Raw genomic sequence first — 25,950 nt, forward strand, 5'->3', positions numbered from 1 at the left:
ATTGTGGGATATCGGGCTTTCGTGAGGAGAATCGCTCGACTTGCTGAGGAGCCTTTTCAAAGTGCACGGATGCTAAGTCTCCTTGCTAAGTATCGGGCTGCCGATTGCGGTGATTCTGCAATAGGTTTTCGCATTGGCTGATAAAATTGCTGCGTTTCTCTTGTGTTTCTCCTTTCTGAAACCGCGGATTCAATAGACAGGCGCAGAATCACCGGTTACTAGCAATACCGTATACATCTTTTTAACGGAGATGCTACCTTTGGGCATGGTTGAATTGTTTCCACTCTTTTCTCCTGGTCCATCAGGGCTGAGCTCGCTGACTGGCAGGAAGGGAAGAAAGGTGGAACTTTTATTTTATTTATTGAATTTATATACTGCCCTACACCCGGAGGCCACAAATGCAATTTACACACACAATCTGTATTCAAAAAGGCAGAATAGCACCATATATGTAATCTGTTTTTTTTTTAAAAGGTAAAGGACCTCTGTACGGTTAAGTCCAGTCAAAGGTGGCCATGCGGTGCGACGCTCATTTCGTTTTCTTAACTTTCTTTAAGGGCTTAGAGGCTCACTTTTAAAAAACAAAAACATGGCACACAACCTCAGTCTCTGAGCAGTGCAAGATTGCTCAGTTGCCTACCCAGGGTTCAGTTTCTTGGAATGAGGGACAGCTGAGACGGTGGGGTCTTTATTGTACACCTTTAGGTGCCAGACAAAAAATGTTCATTTTTAACCAGGCCTTTGGTTGATTCAGTTGACATCGTATGCCCTTTTAAGATGGGGGGGGGTGTTATTGGGTTGTTTGTTTTTATTTTCATTATGTATTTTGTGGTTTTATATTTCAATTTTGTTCTGTGAGACCTCCAGGTATAGGGCGGTATATGAATTCAATTAATAAGTGGTTTATTTACCTATTATTATTACTAGTAGTAGTAGTATCATCCATAGATGCCACCTGAGGCTACGGTAGAGGGTTTCATGTGCCTTCTGGCACAAAACCACTTCATTTGTTAGATGCTACTGAAGGTCTTTAACCTATCTCACCAAGGAACTGCCCTGCCTGGCTTGTGGGAATCCTTCACTGGATTTTAACCCAGGCTAAGGCCCACAAGGGGACGCGGGTAGCGCTGTGGGTTTGGTGCTGTGGGTTAAAGCACAGAGCCTAGGACTTGCCGATCAGAAGGTCGGTGGTTCGAATCCCCACTACAGGGTGAGCTCCCGTTGCTCGGTCCCTGCTCCTACCAACCTAGCAGTTCGAAAGCATGTCAAAGTGCAAGTAGATAAATAGGTACCGCTCCGGCGGGAAGGTAAACGGCGTTTCCGTGCGCTGCTCTGGTTCGCCAGAAGCGGCTTAGTCATGCTGCCCACATGACCCGGAAGCTGTATGCCGGCTCCCTCGGCCAATAAAGCGAGATGAGCGCCGCAACCCCAGAGTCGGCCACGACTGGACCTAATGATCAGGGGTCCCTTTACCTTTACCCTTTAAGGCCCACAGGGATGCAAGTGGCGCTGTGGTCTAAACCACTGAGCCTCTTGGGCTTGCTGATCAGAACCAGCAGTTTGAAAGCACGTCAAAAAGTGCAAGTAGATAAATAGGTACTGCTCCATCTTTATCAAGCCATGATTAATCTTGAGCAGATTAAATGCGATTCTGTATTGTGCCAGTATAAAAAATCCATCTGTCCAGCAGGTGGCAGAATAACGTAAGGAAACTACATGTTTATTTATTAAAATATTATTGAGAGTTTATAGATTGTACAAAGTTATTATGTTCTTGTAAGTTTCATTTCTGATATGTTCTGTATCTTAAGACTACACATTAAATAGATTTTTGGCACCCAAAAGACAGACTGAGAACTTGGGAGGAGGATTTCTATATTGTAACGTGTGGGAAGGCACTGAACCGATTTGGAGGAAAAGGGCAAGAAGAGCTTGCTGTCCACGTTACACAACAATCCAGAGGAGATCTGGACGTCTGGGTGACCTTGGGCCAGAAACCCAATCTCATCAGTGTTATTGTTCCTCCTAACCGTGAACTCACGATGATGGGTGCACCTCAATTGCAGCCAAAGGTGGGAACCGAGAAATATTACTATGCTTGGGAGAACGTGTGTTTCGTGTGTTTGTGTGTGTGTGTGTGTGTGTTTGTGTGTAATGCACTTGGAGGGAAGAGCTGGCTGGAACTCTAAACAGAAGCAGCAGAACGCACTGCAACATTTGGTTGCAGGTCCCATTTGTGACATACCACAGATGAAGTCCCTACTTTGAAGCATTTACCATATAGAAGCATTTACCTTCTCCCAATCCAGAGCTTTTCATACCCTTTCCTTTTTGAAATATACCAAGCATGCCCCCCCAACATTTCTCTGATGAAAAGAGGGACGCCCCATTCGATAATGGTAATTTTATTCTTTATACCCCACACAACTTACTGGGTTGCCCCAGCCACTCTGGGCGGCATCCAACATGTATAAAAACATAATAAAACACTAGACGTTTTAAAAAAAACCTTCACTGTACAGGATTGCCTTCAGACGACTCGGGAGTCGGAGAACTCCATACCCCGCAACATTTCTCCATTGAAAATAGGGACACCCTAAGGAAAAGAGATGAACAGTAATCCTTCAAGTGGGTTGATTGGTTTGGCTATGCGTTGGTTAAGTGGTTAATTGGTGAGCTATGAGATGAAGGGGAGGGTCAGATGCCTTGTCAATCAAAGAATGCCTCGTCAACCAATCCCAGGCAGCTTTGTTAATCCCAGCAGCCTTGGCAACCAATCTGAGGCAAATTGGTCAATTCCAGCAGCCTTGCAACCAATCCAAGGCAGCTTTGTCAATCCCAGCAGCAAGTATAAAACAGCATGGCCATTGGCCTGCGCTCAGGCCAGGCCATGCTGTTTTCTCTCTCTGTTTTCCCTCTTGATTTGACTGTTCTTCTTCTCCCCCCCCCCCACCTATTCTCAGGTTTTTGTTTCTTTAATTCCTTTACCACTCTTTCCTCCTTTCACTCTCTTCCAGATTGTGCAGGCCACTGGCCTGCGCTCAGGCCGCCCAATTTCTCTCTCTGTTTTCCCTCTTGATTTGACTGTTTTTCTTCTCCCCCCCCCACCTATTCTCAGGTTTTGGGTTTCTTTAATTCCTTTACCACTCTTTCCTCCTTTCACTCTCTTCCAGATTGTGCAAAGTTTCCTCTTTCCTTCCAGCTCCTTTTGTCTCATGCTTTTACACTGGTCAGCCCAAAAGGAGTCCCAATCCCATGCATGGCAGTGACACTGCAGCACTTCAGAAAGCAAAGATATTCCTTTCTTGAGGTTCCTGTAAATAAAATTTAAAAACCACAAAGGATTTTCCTAATAACCTTCTGAAAGCCTCATCTTTTCTCAGCTTTACCCTTGGACTGAGCATTTTTAAAATCTGTCATTGTCTGTAGGGAGATAAAGGAGGAGAAAGGGGACAAGTTAAATTTAAAATTGGTTCTTGAACTCTTAAGTGTCTTTATCTACATGCTGGCTTGAAATATTTCTAGGGAATTTCACCTTTCAGACTAATTGGCTTCTGTGAACCTTACTGTAAAATGGTTGTTCCTAAATAAGGTGGGGAAGGGGAAGAGGGAACACATAAACCCTTTCATCAGCCTGAATACATCCTGTTCCAGAATGGACTTTATCCAAAGAAACATCTAAAGAATGCAGGCAGGAGTATGTGAGGTTTCAAACAACCGTTGATCAGACAAAGTAAGGACAAGTTCTGTAAAACGTTTAAATCTTTTGCATACTTACATTACCAGAAAGTTACCTAATGAAGAATGTTTCTTTACTTATTTTGTATTAATACTCTTCAAGCAACATAGCTGTTTCTGACAATACCCGGTTCAATTAGACATGCTCCATTCCTTAGGCACTGTTGCAGGAAGTAAGATGAATAAGTGCCAACTTCTGAGAGAACGTTGCAAAAACAAGTTTGAGGGCATAATGTGCATTAATAATTGAAAAATTAAAAGAGCATCTGATAACAATCATTCCTCTGCAGTTTGAAATGCCCCTGATACTGAACTGCTTTCTCAACACCTTATGGCGTTAATTTAATGCATGTGTCAGCAGTCAGGAATCTAGAGTACCAAGCAATGTTAGAGGCTTCAAAGACAGAATGATTTTCTGTCCATATGAGCTCTTATCTTTAACACAAAGTGCTCTGCCTAAAATGTTAAAAGTATGGATAATGTTCACGTCTGATCTAAAAACATGATCTCTTTTTGCAGTTGCATTCTGAGGGAGACTTCATGCCACAAATAAAGCTGTACAAAAAGTCACGAAGCTTCAACAGAGAATGAAGTAATAGTTTATAATACACCTTGGAGGGTCATGTCCACTTTTACTCTGTATCTTTGACTGCAACAACAATCTCTCTTTGTTTTGCCTTTATCATCCCCACAGAACTGTAGATCCCCCTTCCACACCACCTTGGGCAGGGACTCTTCCCCTCCTTTGGCAGGAAAAGGGGAGGCGAGAGGGAGGGGGTAATGTTTAGTTTGATTCCTTTTGCAATAAAAAAATTAAAAAAGAAGAAAATATGTTCATCAGTAGTCAAACACTCTACCTGAACCTTAGTATGATATTTTGAAAAAACACAGGAAGCAGATGGATAAAATGCATCATCCCATTCTGACCTTTCTGTATTTTTACATAACAGCTCAAGGTGATTTGACGTCAGCATTCTGAGAAACGGCAAAGCTTCCAGGTGGTGCTTAACGCATAGAAGTCAAGGTTTCTAAAAAATGAGCATAGTGCTAGTCTGTGGGACATTTGCAGCTAAATGACAGGTGTGTAACATTATCTTTTAAACACCAATATTCTTACCAGATCTGAAATTCAGCCAAATACAACACAAAAGCACAAATGGTACAGCTTTAAAAACTAATGACATAAGAAATAATTTCTTTCTTTTCCCTCTCTCTAGAAACAAACACCTAAAAATTTGAAATAGGTGCAGCTCTTGGGCATGTTGCTATGTGGTTAGGAAGAAAAAGCAATGTACATGTCAAAAGTTTATAATGGAGGAAGAACTATTAATTAGAAAATGGTTCTTAGATATATCGTCAGACTTTACGTCTTCTGTGGTGACAGCATTTTTCAGAGATTAACAAGACAATGCTATTATACATGATTACTTAGAAGTAAATTGCAACTGTGTTCAGTGGAGATCTCCCCGATGCTTCCTTAAGGAAGCTGCATTGAACTGAAAGACCATTAGTCCATCTTAGTGTATTGCCTACACTGGCTGGCAGCGGCTCTTCACAGCTTCAGATGTGAGCATTCCCAGCCTTGATTCAATAGATATTGTGTGCCACATTACCTCCCACTGTTGCAGTCCCTAGCACAATTTTGGATTCTTTGGGAACATGCAAACATGCATTTATATCTTCATATCCACCCGAGTGCTCATGTAGCCTTTTCAAAAGGCATTGTACAGCTGCCCATTACCTTTTGGCAATACCAAGACTTTTTCCATCCACTTGTCTGTTGTGGTTATGATACATAGGTGCCATTTTCCTGCACATAGTGACCTCACTGCTGTTATCATACACAAGATGAATACATTATCTCCCCATCTCACTGAACCTCCTGTGAGATTCAGAAGGAAAAAGCAGGGTCCAGTGGGATCTCATGTTGTACAACTTTACTTGGTGTCAAATGAAGGAGAATGTTTGTAACTTTTTGTTTAGCAATAAACTTTTTATTCTCCCCTTACTTTTTTCATTGCATGGTTGATCTTATTAGTATTGTATTTGTAATGTGGCAAGCTAGCAATGGTTAGGACAACTGCAACTCCTCTGAACATTCCTCCCCACTGACTCATTACAGTTTGGACGGTTCAGAAATTAACAGCAAAAAAACAACAACTATCTCATTCTGGAGAAGGCTGTGATATTCTTTGCATCAACTCCGAAGGGTTTCGCTCTCTCTCTCTCCCGCATTTAAAGGTAAATGACAAGACTGTTTCGAGGGTGGAGGTGATTTCTCTATCACCAGATATATATGCTGTACTTACATTAATTACATTGGTGTGCTCTAATGGGATTAATTGTTTAGTGAGTTGCTGGAAAAGAAAGTAAAGCAGCAATCCTCAATACCCTTACTGGAGAGTAAGTCTCATTGAGTGCAGTGCAACTTACTTTCAAGTAAGTATGCAAAGGCTTGCATGGCATGAGTTAATCCGAGCTAATATGTTTCAGTGGGTAGTGGGTGTTTCTAGACAACAAGAACAAAAGCAATTTTTTGCAGACGCTTTATAAGAACTAGCCTGATAAAATTGGCAAGGGTTGTGGCAATGTCATTTAATTTTATCTGGAAGGTCATGGGATTCAGGACTCCCAATCCCCACAGATTTGACTCAACGAATTGCATGAAGCTGACAAAATCTGTGTCGAATTTCACCTCATTTTTGCCATGAACCATAGCAGGAACGACTGTACTATAATTGCTCTTCTAGTAAATCCATAGCAAAGGGAGATTGCAAGGGCTGCGGGGGAGAGATATAACAGAAAGAAGCAGAGTTACATACCATCAGCAAGCATCTTCTTTGGCGATCACTCATAGCCAAGGAGGATTGTCTTCCATGAACACAGTCTTAACAGTGAGTCCGTAAGTGACTGTGGAGGCCAATTCTGGATCCACACGTCCTTCCACACTGGGAACATAGGTTTTCAGGCGGGAGTTGATCACGGTGGGGGTTTACCAAGCGTGCCTTCCTCTTAGCACGTTTCTCCCTTTCATCCTGAGTTCAAGTGTCTTCAAAGCCCATGACACCTTTGGTAGAAGCTGTTCTCCAATTGGAGTGCTTGCAGGCCAGTGTTTCCCAGTTCTCGGTGTCCATACTACACTTTTTTAGATTTGCCTTGAGAGAGTCTTTAAACCTTTTATTGACCACATGCATTACACTTTCCATTTTTAAGTTGCTAATAGAGTAGTTGCTTTGGAAAACGATCATCAAGCATCCAAACAACATAACCAGTCCAACGAAGTTCATGTTGAAGAATCATTGCTTTGACACTGGGGATCTTTGCTTTTTCCAGTACACTGGCATTAGTTCGCCTGTCTTCTCAAAAGATGTGTAAAAAATTTCGGAGGCACCATTGATGGAATCTTTTGAGGAGTTGGAGATGGCGTTTATAAGTGGTCCATGTTTCACCAGCGTACAGTAAAGTTGGTACTGTAGTACAATAGTTTTGTAAACAAGCATTTTGTTTTCCCAAAATCAGCAAGCATATCAGCAAGCATATCACAGGCTCTGCCCGCTGCATGTCAATATAGCACAGCACTTAACCATCTTGTGACATCATCATATGTGTTTCCTTGCCACTGCTAGCACTAGCTAATTATGTGGAGCGAAGGCAGGGAAAGGCATGATGTGATGATGTCACAACAACACAGATCATCGTTACCTGTTGCACTCAGTCATGGGGAACTCAAACATGGCAGTGTGGTTTTCTGCGCCATCCTTTCGCTGCTATGAATGTGTTTTTTTGTGGCTAGAGCTCAAACCTGATCATGAGTCTTCTGTAATTAGTCAATATTTACAAGTCCATACAATTTCTATGGGAAATCAGTGGGAACAGAACTCCCAGTTTATCTTACCTTATTTTGTATCTTGGACCCTTTAAGTTGTAGATCTTCAAGTGGTGGGTTGGGAGCCACGGCTGGGTGGCAGCGTGACTTACGGTGGATTGCATCAGCAGCATGTCCACCATTTAGGTGCCAGGCAGAAAAGATATATTCACCCAGGCCCTTGAGCCTTACTTTGCTGCTTATCTTTGGATAGGGTGGGGTGGATTTGGGTTTGCTCTTTTATGCATATTCATTGGTGAGCATTTAGGTGGTTTCTATGTTTTTAAGGGGACGTGGGTAGCGCTGTGGGTTAAACCACAGAGCCTAGGACTTGCCGATCAGAAGGTTGGCAGTTCGAATCCCCGCAACGGGGTGAGCCCCTGTTGTTCGGTCCCAGCTCCTGCCAACCTAGCAGTTCGAAGGTATGTCAAAGTGCAAGTAGATAAATAGGTACCGCTTCAGCGGGAAGGTAAACGGTGTTTCCGTCTGCTGCTCTGGTTCGCCAGAAGCGGCTTAGTCATGCTGGCCACATGACCCGGAAGCTGTCTGCGGACAAATGCCGGCTCCCTCGGCCAATAAAGCGAGATGAGCGCTGCAACCCCAGAGTCGGTCACGGCTGGACCTAATGGTCAGGGGTCCCTTTACCTTTTATGTTTGTTTTTAATAGGAGTGCCAGTTTAGCCCTGTGACTGTGGGTGCCCGGGGCCGTGGGTGCCATGCAAAATTTGTGGTTGCCTGGCCCCTTCATGGGGAATTTTGTGGGTGCTCTGGCACCCAGGACCCCAGTGAGTTGGCACCTATGGTTTTTAATGTTTGTTTCTGCAAGTCACTTCGAGTTCACCTTTCTTAAAAAAAAATGGGTAATAAATATAAACTTTTTTTTTATTAAGTAAGAACTAAGCCACATTGCATATTTGGGCTAAGATGAGTTGCAGGTCTGTAAAGATGAGAAGACTACAATTCTGTAAGCATTTATTTGGGATGAAGTTCCACTGAACTGAGTGAAAATGCACTGGATTGTGTTGGATATCTTGCGTATGATTTCAGTTTACAAAGCCAACAATTAAGGGGAGTAACCCTTATTAAAACCCGTGCAACCCATTTCAGCCGTGTTTAAAATTACAATGTATTAGCTCTCTTGTACTGAAGAATCTTTTGTCTGTTGCTTCAGTTTCCACGTATGCCTAATTACAGTATTTCATTCTATTTACTTGTATTGTTTTGATTCCCCCTATTAAAATATATCTCACTAAGGGAGGGAATCAAAATAGCAGTGAAGAATCTCATTCAGGCAGCAGCGTGATTTTAAGTGTGGCCTTAATATCTTTGGACTGGAAGTTTTAACTTCCCAAAGCAGCTAGATGCCTCTTCTTTGTTTTTTTTATAGTTTGCTTTTTTAAAGTATATTTTTATTAAAGATTTCTTAGTTTACAAAAATGCATGCATTGTCTCTTTTTTCAAGTTGTGTTTTCTACAGATCAGTTTCATGTGTTGTGAGACATTAGTGTTGCATACAGTGTTAGGTTAGGAAGAAAAGCGGGGGCATGGTGAATGGGGGGGGGGTCGGGTGGCAATGCTTCTGTTCTTCTAGTTAGAGTATGTGTGGGGTTTTGTGTCAGCGTCACTTGTGTAGGTTCTCTTCCTATACGCTTGTTGTATTTCCTTGGTGGTGAGAGAGGTTGGGGGTGGCCTAGGGTGTGGTTGGTTGTCTTTGGTTAGTTATTAGTGAGATTTGTTTTTGTTTTTGTATGAGTGGGGTGTGGATCAGGTTAGCTCAGGCTTCCTTAATACCGCAAATGGGTAGTTTAGATCCACCCCCCAACCCCCGCAATGTGTGCACGACTAGCACCTGAGCACCCACATGTTGTCATAGACACAGGGCCGGATTTAGATTTGATGAGGCCCTAAGCTACTGAAGGTAATGCGGCCCTTTATATGTCCAGCTCTCCTTTGTCAACAACAAATTGTCACTGTTTTTTGGTGTTGAATATATGCTATATGGTAATTTATAGACCTAATAGGTATCTAAAGCCATTTCCTCATGCAGAATGTAGGCACCCTATATATAGAAATGAGCAAACCAGTGATATTTTAGGGAGCAGGCTAGCAGGCGGGGCCCATTACTTACATCATAGGAGCCTACACAACACAAAACACTGTTGCTGTATGTAGGGTTTATCTTATTTGTTGTTTATCTTATATTTTGGAAATGTACATCCAGTGGGTTTTTTTTTTACTTTAATTTTTTTTGAGCCCCCAGGAGAGTGGAGTCCTAAGCTACAGCTTATTTAGCTTATACATTCCTGCTCTTGTCGGTGGTCAGAGAGAAAGTGGAGAACCAGAAATGCTATATGCTCCTTCCACCTCAGGAGAGGAGGGGAAATGACATCACATAGAGCCTTCTCTACCAATTACATTTCTATGGTATGAGTCTCTGCCTGTCAGCAATACAACTCTGTAGCCTTAACCCCTCCTCATGCTAAGTAGCAAGAACATGCGCTGTTAGATTTGGCTGCTAATCTTCCACAATTTGATTCTCTCCAAGCAAAGCAGAGAGGAAGACAAGAGCACACCTAGGCTTCCTCTTGTCTCTCTGTGTTTTTTGAAAACAGGAACATGCCACAAGCACTTGTTTGCATGTTAATACTCAGCCAGCATTCTGGTTTCTTTCCTACTTGGAGAAGGGAGAAGCAAAGTGGGTGCGATTTGAGCAATATGCATCGTCATGTTTGCTTGTTCACAGTAAACCATAGTTTGGTATACTATGCCGGGTGAACCAGACCATAGGGTTGAGGAGCACTTATTCTTCTTTTTTAAAGCTGTATGCTGCATTAAAATATTTTAGTTCAGATGAACTTGATTTCTAGCAATGCACTTCTTGCCTCAGCTATGCAAATGAGGGAGCAAACAGCAGGTCCTTGATTTTTTCTGCAAATACAGTGCTGAGTCATCATCAGCTATGCTTGTACTTCCTGCTGACACAAGATGTTGTTTTCTTTTGCAGGCTCACTCATCAAAATGAAAAATTGGAGTTTATTTCATTTGTTTCTCCAGACTGTATTGATAGTAGGCACAGCTGGCTTGGTAAGTTTTACACAATACAAGGAGGATTTGTAGTTTCTTTTCACCATATAATAGAAAAAAAATGAGCTTATTCATACTTGGATCCTGTTGAGTTCAGAGGTGACATTTGGCTTAAGCTGATAGTAGAATCATAAAATGCTATAGTTGGAAGGGACCACGAGGGTCATCAAGTCCTACCCCTCAACAGAGTTTATAATTGCTACTTTTATGCATTAAAAACGTCAGATCAGAACTATTCCCTCAGAGTTCCTGTTTTAATTCAAGATGGTTGGTTAGAGGGCTTGCTCTTCAGATAAGGACAGCTTCTTACACAGAGGTTTTTTTTTTAGTTGAACATGAAAATATGAGTCTAAAGATAATATGTAGACCAGAGATGAGCTGCATATAGTAGATTTCTGGAAGTAGCTCTTACTGAAGTCCTCAGATGTTCAAATATTCTAGTTATTATAATTTCACTGGTGGTACTTGCAACAAAACGTTGCAGATTGCAGCCTTATCCTCCATGAATTTGTCCAATCCTCTTTTAAATCCACCTAACCCCAAAGAGAACTAAAATTTAAGAAATCTGGACACAACCCTTGAGTTACAAAGAAAAAATGCTTCTTTAATTGTTCTTAGTGGGTACTTCAAATGTTCTTAACTCGATACTGAGTATCTTAAGTTCCAAAGTACTAAGAATACACAACATTTTATCTTCATGATGTTCATGGAAAGGAGAAACAAGGGTGCCTTCATGGTTGGCTCTTTTAACCTGACATAAACCTTCCTCGAGAGAACGTATCGGATGGATGTTAGCTTGTAATCGGCCATGCAAAGCTGTAAAATAAAAAGTTTCTGCATCCATTAATGGCAGCAGCTGGGATAAATGTGATTGCATGTCCAGACCGCAGGATTTGACAGCAGCTGTTTAATATCTGGCTTGGAGTTTAGAAAAAAACCCAAAGTCAATAAAGTGGGCAGAGTCCGTTACACGCAATCTGTTTCCAATTAATGACATAGCTATGATCTAAATAGCATTCCCCCTGATGAATATGTTATGTTTTTCACTGTTCCTTTCAAGGGGCTTTAAAAGGCAAAGGAAAACAATACCTGACCACTCCAAACCTGTGTACTTCTGAAGTCCTTTTTTCTAGTTCTGTAATGTTCCAGTTTAGCAGTTTAAATTCCAGTTACCTGTGAGGCATTTTTACACAGCGGTGAACTGAAATGAGCAAGCCTCAAGAGCATAGGACCTTGCAGCTGTGCTGCTTTCTGGTAATGTTTAGAGAACTGCCCTTGTGACTTTTCCCCAGAGGGAGCAACTCTGGCATTCTAAACATGAGAAACTCGCCATTGCCCTTAAATGACTTGTTGGAAAATCAGTGGGAGGCAAGGAGGCTGCTTATTATCTCTGATCTTATGTATTGACATTAATTGTTTGGAACCACCCGCCTTCCAAGCGCTTGGAGGCTTCTGAGAGATGGTAAATCTGCAGAACAATAGCCAGGGCCAGCCCAGAAATTTTGGTGCTTGAAGCAAAGGAAAAAATGGACCCAAGCCAACTTGACTGTTAGCTGAATCTTCCTTCGACACTGGTGATGGGACGACATCTTCCATTGCATTTGAAGGCAACAGGCTACTTTAGGGGTTGCGTGGGGCATGATATCTGTTGCACAAACCTCACTTATGCTACCCAACCCTCAGATGCTGCTGCTTGTGGGAGACTGCTGTTTATACCCATGGAGTTTGTGTGGAGGGCCCTTTGGGGTGCCTATTCCGTATCACATTCTATTTTGCCTCTATATGGAGCCACTGGAGCTATCACCTAGGGATCTGGAGCACTATATCACATATACACTGATAACACTCATCTTGGTCTCCATTCTGTCTGAATTGGGAGAGGCTGGGCAGGTGTTGGACTAGTGTCCAGAGGCGGGGGGGGGCCTGGATGGGGGGTGGCGGCAAATAGACTGAATCCTGACAAGACAGAGGTGTTGCAGTTAGGTGGTTCTCATGTCTGGGAATTGGGGAGACTACCTGTTCTGGGTGAATTTGCACTCCCCCTTGATGGTACATAACTTGGGGGTGCTCCTTGATTCAAAAATTGAGGCACAGGTGCCTTCAGTCCATGCCTAAAACATAAATCCCTTTCCTTAAAAGGGGGAGGCAGCGAAGAATCCTGTAGCACCCTAAAAGGCTAATGTTTAATATGGCATGTCATATGCTATAAGCTTAGACCAATCGCATTCATATGCCTTTAAAGTGCTGCTGGATTATGAGTTGTTTTTTATTCAGCAAATGTAACACAGGTACCTTACTGGAACTTCTTGCTTATAAGTGGATGACTGTTCTGCTTTAGCGCACGTCCATGATATTACGAGACACATACACAAAATAGCCATCTCAAGTATGCCTAAAATACGCTTTGTTTTTGAAATATGAATTTGAATCTAGACAAGAGCAGCCTTGTTCTGTTCCCTACTAAACAGCTAGTAGGTGTTCAGACTTGGCCAGCAGCCTGCTTCTTGAAAGGACTACCCTAGTGGTGTATTTATGAGGGCTGCACTCATTCACAAAGGTATTGCACTCATTCACGAATGATCCCTGTACACTGATATAGACCAGGGATGGAGAACCTCTGGTCTGTGGGCCAGGGGGTCCAATTTAGCCCACGATACCTTTTCTCCATCACCTTGACCATCTGTCAATCAGCTGGCGTCACTGGGCAGTAGCAGAATCCAGTTCTGCTGGGTAGTGCTTTGGCAGCGAGTTACCCTACAGGCCAACTTTGATAGGTTGCTAGGATTGCCTGACAACATCAAAACTTCAGAAGATGGGTGGGTGGGTGGTCTTGCATACCTATCAGAAAGTTGCCCAGTGTGGAGAAAAGGCTCTGATGTACTGGGCCAAAAGGGTTCTCCACCCTTGATATAGACCTTAGTATCTAGTGCTGCAAAACTGGTCAGTCGGTAGAGCATGTGGCTATTAATTTCAGGGTTGTGGTTTCAGTCCTCACAAAGATTCCAGCACTGCAGGGTGTTGGATTGGATGATCCTTATGGTCCCTTTCCAACTCCTCAATTCTAGGATTCCTTGCTTGGGTGTGCTGCAGTTGCAAAGCCAGAAGAGGGAGCATGTGTGTTGCAGCACAGATTTCAAAATTCTCCTGAGCAAAGCTTAAGAGAAAAGTAACTGCATATTGGCCGAAGCCTATCCCAGAATCACAGAATCACAGAACTGTAGAGTTGGAAGGGACCCTGGGGATCATCTAGTCCAACCCCCTGCCCATCAAATAGATCTAATATGTGACATGGGGGAGCGCTCCTTCATGCTTGATTACTACACCAGAACTCTGGCCAGTGAACAGTATGAAGAATATACATTTTGTATCGTTATGCATTATTTGTGTGCAGCTTTCAATGCTCGAGGAAGCCATTGAAATGAACACTGCACAAAACAGTATTGATGGTCACTTTCCCCTTTTAAATGCATGCTAACAGAGACCAAGCCTTTCCTAACATCTGTCTGCATATACAGTACTTTAAAGTGAAAAGCCATTGTTTTACTCTGTGCATCTTTGCTCCCTTTCATAAATGCCATTAGCAAATAAAAAACACACACACACCCCTGCAAAAAATAACAACAAAAACCCCTAATTTGGAATTGTAGTCAGTTATGTGTTCTGCAGACACTAAACTCAGAAGGTTTCATGTTCAATTTCTGGCATATCCATGTACTGTAGGCTTGGGAGACCTGCTGCCAGTTTAAACTAGGAATGGGGAACCTTCTCCAGACCAATTGTCACCTTACCTTCTATCTGATCTTAAAGAGACCACATGTCGGTGGTGGGTGGGGCCTGAGGCAAAAGTGGGCGGAGCAACAAATGTGTATTTCACCTCTATGTGCTCTTGCACATCCTTTTCAGTCTTCCAAACAAGAGGCATTATCAGAGTTCAATGGTGCATGCCAGCCAAGCAAAAACATTCAAGCAGAGTACAAAGATGCAAAACAGAGCCAGGGGAGATGTGGTTAGGGAGGGTGCATAGCCCAGGAAGAGACTCAAGGGTCAGACAGAAAAACTAGGAAGGCCACATTCAGTGCCAAGGCCTGAGGTACCCCATCTCTGGTGTAGACAATAATAATCTAGATGGACCAATAACTTGACTCCCCATACAGCAGCTTCCTATGGATTCTGCATCCATCCAGCTGTGTAAGATGCTAATTTCCTCCACATATCAATCCTGCATGTATAAAATGGGGATAATGAATTTGTCTTTATCCTAAGGTATGCAATACACCCTTTTAAAATGTAAGTTTTTTGGGGGCGGGTTATTGGGTGGTTGTTTTTATTTTGATTATATATTTTGTGGTTTTATATTTTGATTTTGTCCTGTGAACCGCACTGAGACCTCCGGGTATAGGGTGGTTTATACATCCAATAAATAATAATAAAATAATATGGGAGGCAGCTGAATCAGTATATTAGCCTGTTAAGCCTTTAGTTCAGTGTTTCCCAAACCTGCGTCACCAGCTGTTGTTGTTGTTGTTGTTGTTGTTTTGGGACTGCAATTCCCATAACCCCTGACCACTGGTCCTGCTAGCTAGGGATGATGGGAGTTGTAGTGCAAAAACAGCTGGAGACCCAAGTTTGGGGAAAACCGCTTTTGTTGGTTAATAGGTAGATGATTTTAAACAGCGAGATCCCTTTTAATCTGTTGGTCTGAGACAAATTAGGAGCACAACTGCCTGTTTTGATTGGAACACCCAGTTCCGTCTGAAGTTACACTGAATCAGTTAACTACACAACAAACCAGCTAAAATGTAGATAATTAATCAGGTAAAAATCCTTTAGTCAGTTGGCAGCACTGGTGGATAATATAGCAGCTACGAATCTAGGAATGGTGCAACACCTGAGCCTGCAAGGAGGGGCTCCACTCTTTACACTGAAGTAGCATCACAGCCAACAGGCAGGCAAGTTCCCTTCTCTTCCAGAGAGAATTGTTGGAGCATTACCGAAGCTGCTTTGGACTGGCACCGAGCCCGTCCCTCTGGAAGAGTTTCCTGACAAGCTGCCTAATCCCGCCGCATGTTTTCCAGGCTGTTCTCCACTGCCATATATTGGATTGCACTCAAGGGTAGGAATTAAATGAAAAACAAACATCTGAGATGCAACACAAATATTTAAAAGGGAAGGCATGCAATCAAGATCGCTCCAGCATCAACATGCCTCGAGCAACAAACGCTTATTTAAAGCAACCTAGGAATGAATACTGAAGGCGAGAGGGATCTAGTCTATAAATAATATTCTGTTTCAAATTTTTCCTCCATGTAGAAGTTTCAGAATCATTGCTGCCCCTTCCTCCTCCTCCTCCTCCTCCTCCCACCTTCCAATCTAGCTCATTTCCTGCTATTAGGCAACAAATCTGAATTACATCTTTTGTAGTGAAAAAATGAGGGGAGGGGACTCCAACGAAGTCTGGTCCTGTGCAGAAGTCTTCTGTTTCACCGCAAGCAACACTATGTAATTATGACCCAGATTGTGTATGTATTTCCTGACTGTGGTAACAAATTCCTACTTTTAAGTCAAGCCAAAATGTAATTAAATTGGAGAGGGGGGATCTTGTATGTTTTAACCAATAAAATTCTGCTGCAGAATTGCACTGATCTAGTACATAGTGTTGTCCCATCAAATAAAAGAGAACACTAAACAGAACGATGTGTTGATAGATTGGCACATAGATAGATAGATAGATAGATAGATAGATAGATAGTCTTTTTTAAAAACCAAATGGATAATTTCAAACCAGGGAAAAGGGCAAAAACAGCAGCACAGAATGAGCATGGATATTAAAGACAATGTGTGTGTCACTTGTTGCTATCTTCATATGGATAAGAGAATGAGGCAAGTTTTTCTGCAATGTTTATGTAAATTCGCCAGTTATTAATACTGGCTGGATCAATGGATGCATGTAGCTCCTACAAAGTACCAACTTTGATTGAATTCCATTCTGTGGGGCACTCATGCGTCTTAGACACACAGAGTTTTCTTTGTCTGAGCTCCATATTCCTTGCTCAAACAGGGTTACCTTTCTGAGCACAAAAAGAGTCTGTTCCACAAAGCTTTCCTGATGAACTGCTACCACCAATTCCACGTCAAATGATTAATCACAACTTCAGCTATGAAACCTTGCACTACTAATTAAAGAGCATATTGCATTCCTTATTTTCAAATAGGCTCATGGACCTGAATGAGATAGGCAGTGATAGGTGGGAAACCTGGGTGCAATGGGTTTTGTGCATCTGGCGGTTAACCAGAAGGTTGGTGGTTCAAGTCCACCCAGGGACAGCTTTGGGCAGGATTCATGCATTGCAGCAGGTTGGGCTAGATGACCGTCGGCGTCCCTTCCAACTCTACAATTCAGTGATTCCATACTGCCACTATTTTCACGTGGGCATCAATAACCTAACAGAAAATTCAGGTGGTTGAATTAAAGTTGATTTGGAGCTCTTGGGCAGCAAATGTGCTTCCCCTTTGAAATCAGACTTTTTACGATAATGAAAGCGATTGAAAATGCACTGGCAAGGGTGCGATAAGAGTTGTTCAACACAACATTGTCTAACCTGTCCGGATGCAAATAGGAATGCATGCTCAATAAACAGGTTTGTCTGGAAGTGATCCAACTAATGCTTCTCCATCTTCCTTCTTCCATTAATGAACTGCTCCGGCAGACTTTAGAGAGTTGTTTCCAAGAGCAGCTGAAACTGCAGGCCCAGGTGAGACTTCTGGAACAAAGTGTGAAGCAGCAACAAGCCAAGATTGTGCAGCTCTTAATCGAGAAGGACATGCAGTACAGAGATAAAGGAAGTGAAAACAGTGTTATTGATCTGGGAGAAGAAAGAGAATATAAAGGTTTGGGCTAAATCTCCCTCCCTCTCTCTCTGCTTTTCAAATAGACTCCACCCAGTCATTGTGCCAAACCATGGCATGCAGCTACCATAGCCTGAACTTCCAAAAGTTAAACCGGCAAATCCCATTTTTTGAGCAGCTTGCTTCCTTTAATTTTTCCATCCACTCAGCAGCATATTCAATAAATGCAGCAGCCTTTAACAACAGAGGGTGGCTCCAGACTGTCAGTATTTAAAGGGAGAGAATCAAGCACATACCCGAATTTTAGTTTGGGGTGATGCGGATTAAAGGGAACTGTCACCCTAGCTAAGCAAATCCACTTTTAAAAAAAGAATCCGATTTTAAGCATTACGAAAGTTGACGGGGAAATGTGTGGAAAACTGGGGTGAACAAATGACTTGATGGCATGAGTTTCCCGGGAGTAAATGTCATTTATTTTATTTTAATGTACACAAGACACATGCATATCCAGCTAGTCAAGAGATCTGGAGTGATCTCTGAGACCTATTGAGAATAGTGGCATGCACTTTGTGCAGTCCTTCAGACAGAGGGTTGGAAAGCAGGACCTGTGTGGCCTGTCAGTGATGCCACATTGCCCTGCTGTCAGGGCTGCTTCAGCTGCAGGTCAGCACAGAGACTTGGAGATGAGCAGTAAAGGGGATTCTTTATTCCAGGAAACAGAATGCAAACAGAGGAACCTGTGGGCAAGACTGGCTCCCAGCAAAGCAGTTGCCAGAACTGACAATATGCCACTCCCTGCTGAGCCTCCTCCCCATCTGGCTGTTTTCCTTGCAATCTTAAACTTGGTCTGTGCTTTTTGTTCCTCTACATGCAAAGTCTGGCGTGTTCTTGGCGACAAGGCGGGAGGGGAGCTGAATATAGTGGGACTGGCAGGCTCCTGTGAATCTGTTGCAGCCTCAGCTCCCACCTCCTTTCCAGCTGCCTGTCCTGCATCTGCAGTGCTTTCTGCCTCTGGTTCCTCTCTCTCGCTGAAGCCTGTTCTGCCCAACTATTCTGTCCCCCCCATCCTCTGACCTGTCTTCAGTGTCCCACCAGCATTCCCCCGGGTCTGAGCCTTCCTCTTCTGAGGCTTCCCAAGGGGATTCTCTGGTTGCCCCCCCCCACCATTCCTCCTCATCCAGCCAGTCCCCAGCATCTGGCAAGTCTTGTACTAAAAACAAAGAGAGGCACAGTGGCCAGCCCTACCCATACTACAAAGGCCATAGCATTGGCAATATGGATGGGGCTTGTATACACCAGGGGTCAGCAACCTTTTCCACAGGGGGCCGGTCCACTGTCCCTCAGACCTTGTGGGGTGCTGGACTATATTTGGGGGGGGAAATCCCCCCCACGACTCTCCCCTCCCTTCTCCACAGCACCGGATGAGCCCTGGTGGTAGCTTACCTGTGCCTTGCGAGCAGCAGGAGCTGGCGGTGGCATAGGGATGATGAGTGGTGCGAAAGGGCTGGCTCCGGAGAGGGGCTGTTTTGCTTTAAATGGTGCTCAGCCAACCATGGCTCCTGTGCCTTGTGAGCAGCAGGGACTGGTGGCGGCGGAGACGACGATGACGAGCGTTGTGAAAGGGCTGGCTCCGGAGAGGGGTTGCTTAAAATGGCACTCAGCCAACCGTGGCTCAACAAAGCCCAGCCCCCTTCCTCCTCTAGGCAGGGCAGGGAGAAGCCAGGAGGAGGGAGGGAGGAGGCACCGCCACGGTGTGTGTGAGGGAGAGGGGGGGGAATGGTGTAGCCCGAATGATCAGAATCCCCATGCCAATCCACGTGGTGATTCCCGGACTGTCCGTGGGCTGGATCCAGAAGGCAATTGGGCTGGATCCGGCCCCCGGGCCTTAGTTTGCCGACCCATGGTATACACCATACCTTTAAAGCACACCCCCCCCCAATAATCCTGGCAGCTGCAGTTTACCCCTCGCAGAGCTATAATTCCCAGCAAACGACAGTGAGAAAGATGCTTTGGTGGGGTGTTTTGAAGGTATATTGTATATGTAGCCACCGCTATTCCTACACTGAGAAATAAATAGTTAATTTTTACAATTGAAAGATGCAAAAATGGAGGCTAGAAGTTAAGCTGGGCTTACAGATATGCATGGTCAATGCATGGACTTGGGAGGCTGCAAATAAAGAGGGAAAGGTTTTTTGGTTTTGTACAAATAATATGCTTTCAATAAACCTTAGTCTTCAATAAAAACCAAGTCAGCAGTAACAGTGGAAAAGGATTTGTGGGATAAACATATATAATTAGGAATTTGTTAACTCCAATTTCCAACTGTTTCCCTTGTATTTATTTAACCAACAAATGACTTGAAATCTTCCGGGGGTTTAGCCTGAAACAGTTCAACCAAGATCATGGAACAAGACCATTTGAAACAGCAAATGTTAGCTTAGCTTTCTAGGCATATCATGTATCTCTGGGTGATGCAATCCTGCACCCACTTACTTGGGAGAAAGCCCTGTTGAACTTAATGGGACTAACATTTGAGTAGATGTATAAAATGTCAGAATCCAATACAGACCCCCTTCCAAGTGTCTCTCTGCATATATTATAGCGGTAATGAGAACAAGACCAAATTTCATTATTTGGAATGACTGTTGTTTTGGGGCAATGCAGATTGTGCGGAGATCTATAACGCTGGACACAAACAGAGTGGATACTACAAGATGAAACCTCTTGAGAGCCCCAGTGGATTCTCTGCCTACTGTGACATGTCAGAAGGAGGAGGATGGACGGTCTTTCAGAGACGGTCAGACGGGAGTCAAAATTTTGATAGGTAAGTGGTGGGCTTAAAATCAGAACTAAGTCATAGGCACAAGGGAGGAGGTAAATACTAATGCTAAACCTTCTATCCCTGTACTAACTCCTGAAAGTGAAAGATGCAATGTAATATTCAGTGCTTCTCATTGATGATCCTGGAGAACCTATGTCCATCTGCTCCACATACACACTCATGACTCTTGCGTCATTTTCATGTCTGACTTCAGTTTGCTTTCTTCTATCGAAACCTTTCCTAATCCAAATATAAAAACTGGGCTGGTGTCACAGGAGCTTTCCAGTCAGTATCTGACAGTTCAAAGTTGGAGTTAACACTTTATTAGCAAAAACACAATATCCACAGATTTGGTGGAATGTCAGGCCCAATGAGCACAGCAGCGCATTCCCGGTAGATCTGGCCCCTTGTATCAATTGCAGAGACTGAAAGTTCCCACCTCCCCACAGTCATCTAAGTTGCCTCCTCTCCAGGGCTTTTCCCAATCAGTTGGAGACTTTACCAGTGTGCAGCCAACCTCTTCTCTGCCCTTTTCATGCCTCTTCTGGTTCTGGAAGACAAGGGGGTAGGGGACCTTGTTGCAGCAGGAAGGGGAGACACCCTTGACTCTTCACCAGCCTGACTCATCTCTGCCTCTTGGCCTCCCTGCTCTCACACTCTGACTTCAGCTTCTGCCTCTGATTCTGGACTTCTCTCTGCCACAGGCTCTCCCAGCTCACTAAGCCCTGTTACCGCTTCAGCTTCCACCACCTCCTCTTCTCCCTATGACCACCCATTGTTGTCCCACAACCACTCCCCAGGCTCTGAGTCTTCTTCCCTTTGTGGTTTCTCAGCTAGTTCCAAACACCATTCCTCTGTGTCCAACTAGTCCCATGAGAAGTTGGCTAAGATAAGCATTCAGTTTACCACCACCACCACCAAAAATTGCATTTATTTAACAGCTGAGACGGGTTCCTTTTTTCTAATTCTTCTCATGTACCTCAAAGAGTTCTGTGTGTGGAGTTAAGACTGCTTTAGTTACCTGGGGACTGTGGTAAGGTTAGCAAAAGCCTGTGCAGGACTTTCTTTCAGACACTGAATGGTAGGAGACTCCTGATACCCAGTGCAGAGTAAGTACGACCTCACTCAGACTCTCTAAGTGTCCCTATTTTTCAGGGACGTCCCTGATTTAGAGAAGCTGTCCTGGTTTCTGATTTGATCCCAGAATGTCCCACTTTTCCTTAGGATGTCCCTATTTTCATTGGAGAAATGTTGGAGGGTATGGAGCTATCCGACCCCCGAGCCGTCTGAAGTCAATTCTGTATAGGGAAGTTTTTTTAATGTTTAATTTTCTATAAACTGGTGAGAGTGGCTGGGGCCACCCAGTAAGATGTGTGGGGTATAAATAGTAAAATTATCATTATGGGATGGGACTTCCCTATTTTCATCGGAGAAATGTTGGAGGATATGCCTCACTCCCACTGAAGTTGGGGCACATGACCTATTAGGACCCAAGATGCCAAAGGCATTCCTAGCAGGCAAATCTCCATGCATGGCATCTTCACAAAACAGTAGCAGCAATTTTTTCACCCAATCAAATAGAAACAGATATTCCTATTTGTGAGGGAGTGGAGCTATTGGAAACAATGGAGGTTGCTGTGAAATATACCCAGAAGAATGTCCCTAAATATACTGATATAATACTGGGGATTTGCTTTCATTAGAAGACCGTGCAACTCAAAGGGGTATTTCATTAAAGAGTGTCTGAAAATCCGATTGGTTATAATAAAAAAAATAATTATAAGGACCAGTTGATAATCTTCTTTGAGTGACCCAATTCAGAAGTTTACATTTTGTTTTCAGAGACTGGGCTGAGTATGAACAAGGTTTTGGCGATTTTGCTTCACCAGATGGTGAATACTGGCTTGGAAATAAAAATCTCCACTATCTGACCTCTCAGGGTAAGAAGGCCTTCTTAGTAAATGTTCATTAAGGTAAAGAAAACCAATGATGACAGGAACATTGCTGATTGTGTAACACTAGAAACAAAGGCTGGAATCAACAATTTAATTTCCCCAACGTGGTTGTAGCTGATTTGCTTTCTCTCTCTCCCCCCCCCCCCAGGTTTAATTAGGCCTGCCAGGGCTCCCCACTTGAATCCCAGTATGGTTTGGCCTAAACCACACCCATCGTGTGGGGCAGGGAGGGATGGGGAAGAACTTCATTCCATTTGCATTTATGGACAAATTATCAAATTCACACTTTCCGGGGGCGGGGGAAGAACCAAAACAAAAGCATCTTTCAAAATTTGCAGTTATCCAAATCTTAAGATGCGGTTCTCCAATGAAACAAAATGGTGTTTGTTAAGAGAAATTTTCACTAAAATGCTGGTGAATTTTCTGGAGGATTTAAATAAATAAATTCCAAATGGCTGCAGAAATGTGGACAACTGATTTTAAGATTGGAGAGATGAGAAACTGAGAGAACCAAAACTGACGGATCCTTCCATCCCTAGGGACAAGTAAACCTAGGTTAAAATTAAGCAGGAAGAATCAGAAGCAGATTTTTGGTGTGCTCCTGATATTTCCTTCTCAGCTGCTGGTCGAATTCAACACTTCTTGAATCTGACACCTTATAAGGCACCAAGTGAATTGAATGGAACCTCTCTCCACTCCAATGGATAATTTATTCTCAACACTATCGTTGTTGTTTTTCAGGGAATTATACCTTGAAAATTGATCTGTCTGATTTTATGGATGAACAGCGTTTTGCACAGTATGAAAATTTCAGAGTTGGAGACGAACAGGTAATAAAATGAACTTCGTTAACTGACACCTTGGCACTTCTAATAGAAGTTAGGATTATAAATACATGGCGGGGGGCAAATGTTGCATTTTAGAAATATGAAACACTTTCTAATCTATCTTAACTTTTTCTCCTTCACCTTAAACACCTGCTTGCCTTTTATATTACCCCCACTGCATGTTAAGTGAAACTTTATGAGATATTTCTGCTTGTAATAATTCTGACTGGGTTGCGCGCGTGTTTTTCTGACAAAGTTCTTTGGATACCGAGGTTGCAACTTACTGCTTCAGATTATTTTTTCTTCCCTCTTTCAACCAGAGCTCTTACAAGATGAACTGTGGGCAATACTCTGGAACAGCAGGAGATTCCCTCACTGGGGGGTTTCACCCTGAAGTTAAATGGTGGGCAAACCACCAAGGAATGAAATTCAGTACAAAGGACAGAGATAATGACAACTACGAAGAGAACTGCGCTGAAGAAGATAAAGCTGGCTGGTGGTTTAACAGGTTAGGTAACTCTCTCTCTCCGCCCCTCACTTTGCTTGCACTTGAAGTATTTTATTATCATTTCTATTCTACATGCATTTATTCTAGGGATGGGGAATAAATTTGGTTCAGTTCGCACACAATGTGAACCTGCCTGATTTGCATTGCCCAAACAATCTGCAAGCCAAAAAAGCAGCTACTCTTCACAATCCGCACTTCTCTGAGTTTTACTATGTAGCTTTCTAACCAAACAATGTCTCCAAAATTGTAATGTATTTATTTCGGGGGGGGGGGAGTGTGTTAAAATGCGTGTGTAACACAAATAAGTGTTATATTAGGGGGAAATACCATGACCATTCTGTGCTACCTTGCATGAAATACAGTGGTAGCTCGGGTTACATACGCTTCAGGTTACAGACTCCGCTAACCCAGAAATAGTACCTTGGGTTAAGAACTTTGCTTCAGGATGAAAACAGAAATCGTGCAGCGGCAGCGCAGCGGCAGCAGGAGGCCCCATTAGCTAAAGTGGTGCTTCAGGTTAAGAACAGTTTCAGGTTAAGAACAGACCTCCAGAACGAATTAAGTACTTAAACCAAGGTTTTGCTACTCAGGCTGCATAACAAAGAATCTGTATCACTGCTTCGTACTTCCCCAACCTGCCTTCTCCTAATTCCAGGGAAAGGCCATGTGTCAGAACGTAGGTGATGCTATAAAGCAGACAGGTCCAAGGTGTCGACCGTGTTTGACCAGTCGATCCTGGGATGAATTCTGATTGATCGCCATGCCCCCTTCACTGGAGATGTGCCTGAGCAGCCACAAGCTGGTCCTGAACTCCTCTTACAGGGGGGGCTGTTTTGGCGCATGTGTGCCTCCTTGCACCCACCCCTGCCATGGCAGGGAGAAGTAGCTGGTGTCGGGAGCAGCAGCCAGCACCTGCCCACCCATCCCTGCTGCCCATCCTGCACCCATTCCTGCCCCCTCAGGAGAAGCAGCCAGCGCCCGCTCACCCTGCACCCATCCCTGGGTGATAGATCACTGCCAGTTTTTATACTGGATCGTAGATCACAGCCTACTTCAAGTTGGACATACTTGCTATAAAGTAAGAAGGGGAAATTTCAAGTGAGGTATGGGTATACTAGATATCTCATTTGGACTACTGCAGTGTGCGCTTGGAAAAGTCAAGTGACGGAAACTTCAGTTGGTTTACAGTGCTGCAGCCAGGCTGTTGACTGAGGCCAATTATAGGAAGCACGTGATTCAGGTTACACCAGCTATGCTGGCTCTGGTTTGAGTCTGGACACAATTCCGAGTCCTGGTCCCAAGCTCAAAATGGCCAGCTCCTCCCTGCCAGCTAGATGGGCATTGCCATTCAAATGGTGTTTGTGCACCACAACATGTGATCAGTTATGTGTGGCGGGGCGTACCTGTGTCTCCCCCCCCGAATATTTTATTTAAGTTGGCACCCTTGCTGGTTGCCTTAAAAAATAAATAATGTGCACTTTACCCAGTTTTAGAAGGCGTTATTGTGAAACATATTGCTTGCTGCAATATTGCCTTTCGTTAACTTGTTTCAGCACTTGATTTTATCAGTAACACAATGTATATTTTACATGAATCATTTAGAGGTCCTGATGATGAAGCTGTGTGTGTGCTATATTAGCAATCTTGTCAATTTTTATGGAAAGCTGGGTGCAACTATAAGGAAAAATAATAATTACCATAATAAACAAAAGCTTCCCCTGCTTCTATCCACTGCCGCCACCTGCACCCTAAAAAAAACCAACAACACCCTGGGGGGAAATACAGCGTTGCATTAAGACAATTAATTGTTCCATCAGTGCAATCATTTCTGTTTGCTAGTCTGCCCTAGTGCCCTGTTTTTGGGGTTCTCCCAACCCTCCCAAGTGGACGCAGGGTTAGTACAGGAGGAGGAGAAGGGGGAAAGTCCTGTTACATTAGTAGGGCTCAAGCTGATTTCCGCTAGTACAACAACTCCGTTAAATCTGGCCCATTGCTTTTTGGGGAAAAAGCTGCTGTGAAAATTCGTTGAGGGTGCAAAACAAATGGGGGGACTCAGCCCTCCTTTCCCGCATTCCCGTGCTGCCGTTTAAGTTGCCCAATGCCCGATTTCCTATGAAATGTGCCACAATCCGATTCTGACACACACAGACAGGTCTGCCACTGTCACGTCTCATCTGGCCCATTGCCAGATCAGATGTGGCATTTGTTTGGAAATGTAGGGCAGGTTAGCGCTGGAAATGAGTTAATAAATGTTAACGGGGTTATTTTTTAATCCCTTTGTCCAGAGAGACTCCGCGCGTTTTTAG

General features: G+C 43.5%; 1 protein-coding gene across 3 annotated transcripts in view; it reads left to right on the forward strand.

Annotated features, from left to right (window-relative positions):
* The first annotated feature begins 5,168 nt into the window (after positions 1-5,168).
* FGL1 (fibrinogen like 1) overlaps positions 5,169-25,950 on the forward strand; it is a 31,938-nt gene continuing 11,156 nt past the window's right edge. The window contains exons 1-7 of one of the 3 annotated variants that reach the window (XM_083630762.1): positions 5,169-5,979; positions 10,608-10,687; positions 17,395-17,575; positions 20,198-20,357; positions 22,197-22,294; positions 23,051-23,139; positions 23,457-23,644. In XM_083630762.1, the coding sequence (XP_083486888.1) occupies positions 10,622-10,687; positions 17,395-17,575; positions 20,198-20,357; positions 22,197-22,294; positions 23,051-23,139; positions 23,457-23,644 (782 nt within the window). In that variant the 5' untranslated portion in view covers positions 5,169-5,979; positions 10,608-10,621. Of the gene's footprint in view, positions 5,980-10,597; positions 10,688-16,089; positions 16,207-17,394; positions 17,576-20,197; positions 20,358-22,196; positions 22,295-23,050; positions 23,140-23,456; positions 23,645-25,950 lie in introns of those variants that run through there. The other 2 variants (XM_083630761.1, XM_083630763.1) reach the window with 2 other exon arrangements.

The sequence above is a fragment of the Podarcis filfolensis genome, assembly GCF_964270895.1.
Source record: "Podarcis filfolensis genome assembly, chromosome: 9".
Taxonomy (NCBI): Eukaryota; Metazoa; Chordata; class Lepidosauria; order Squamata; family Lacertidae; genus Podarcis; species Podarcis filfolensis.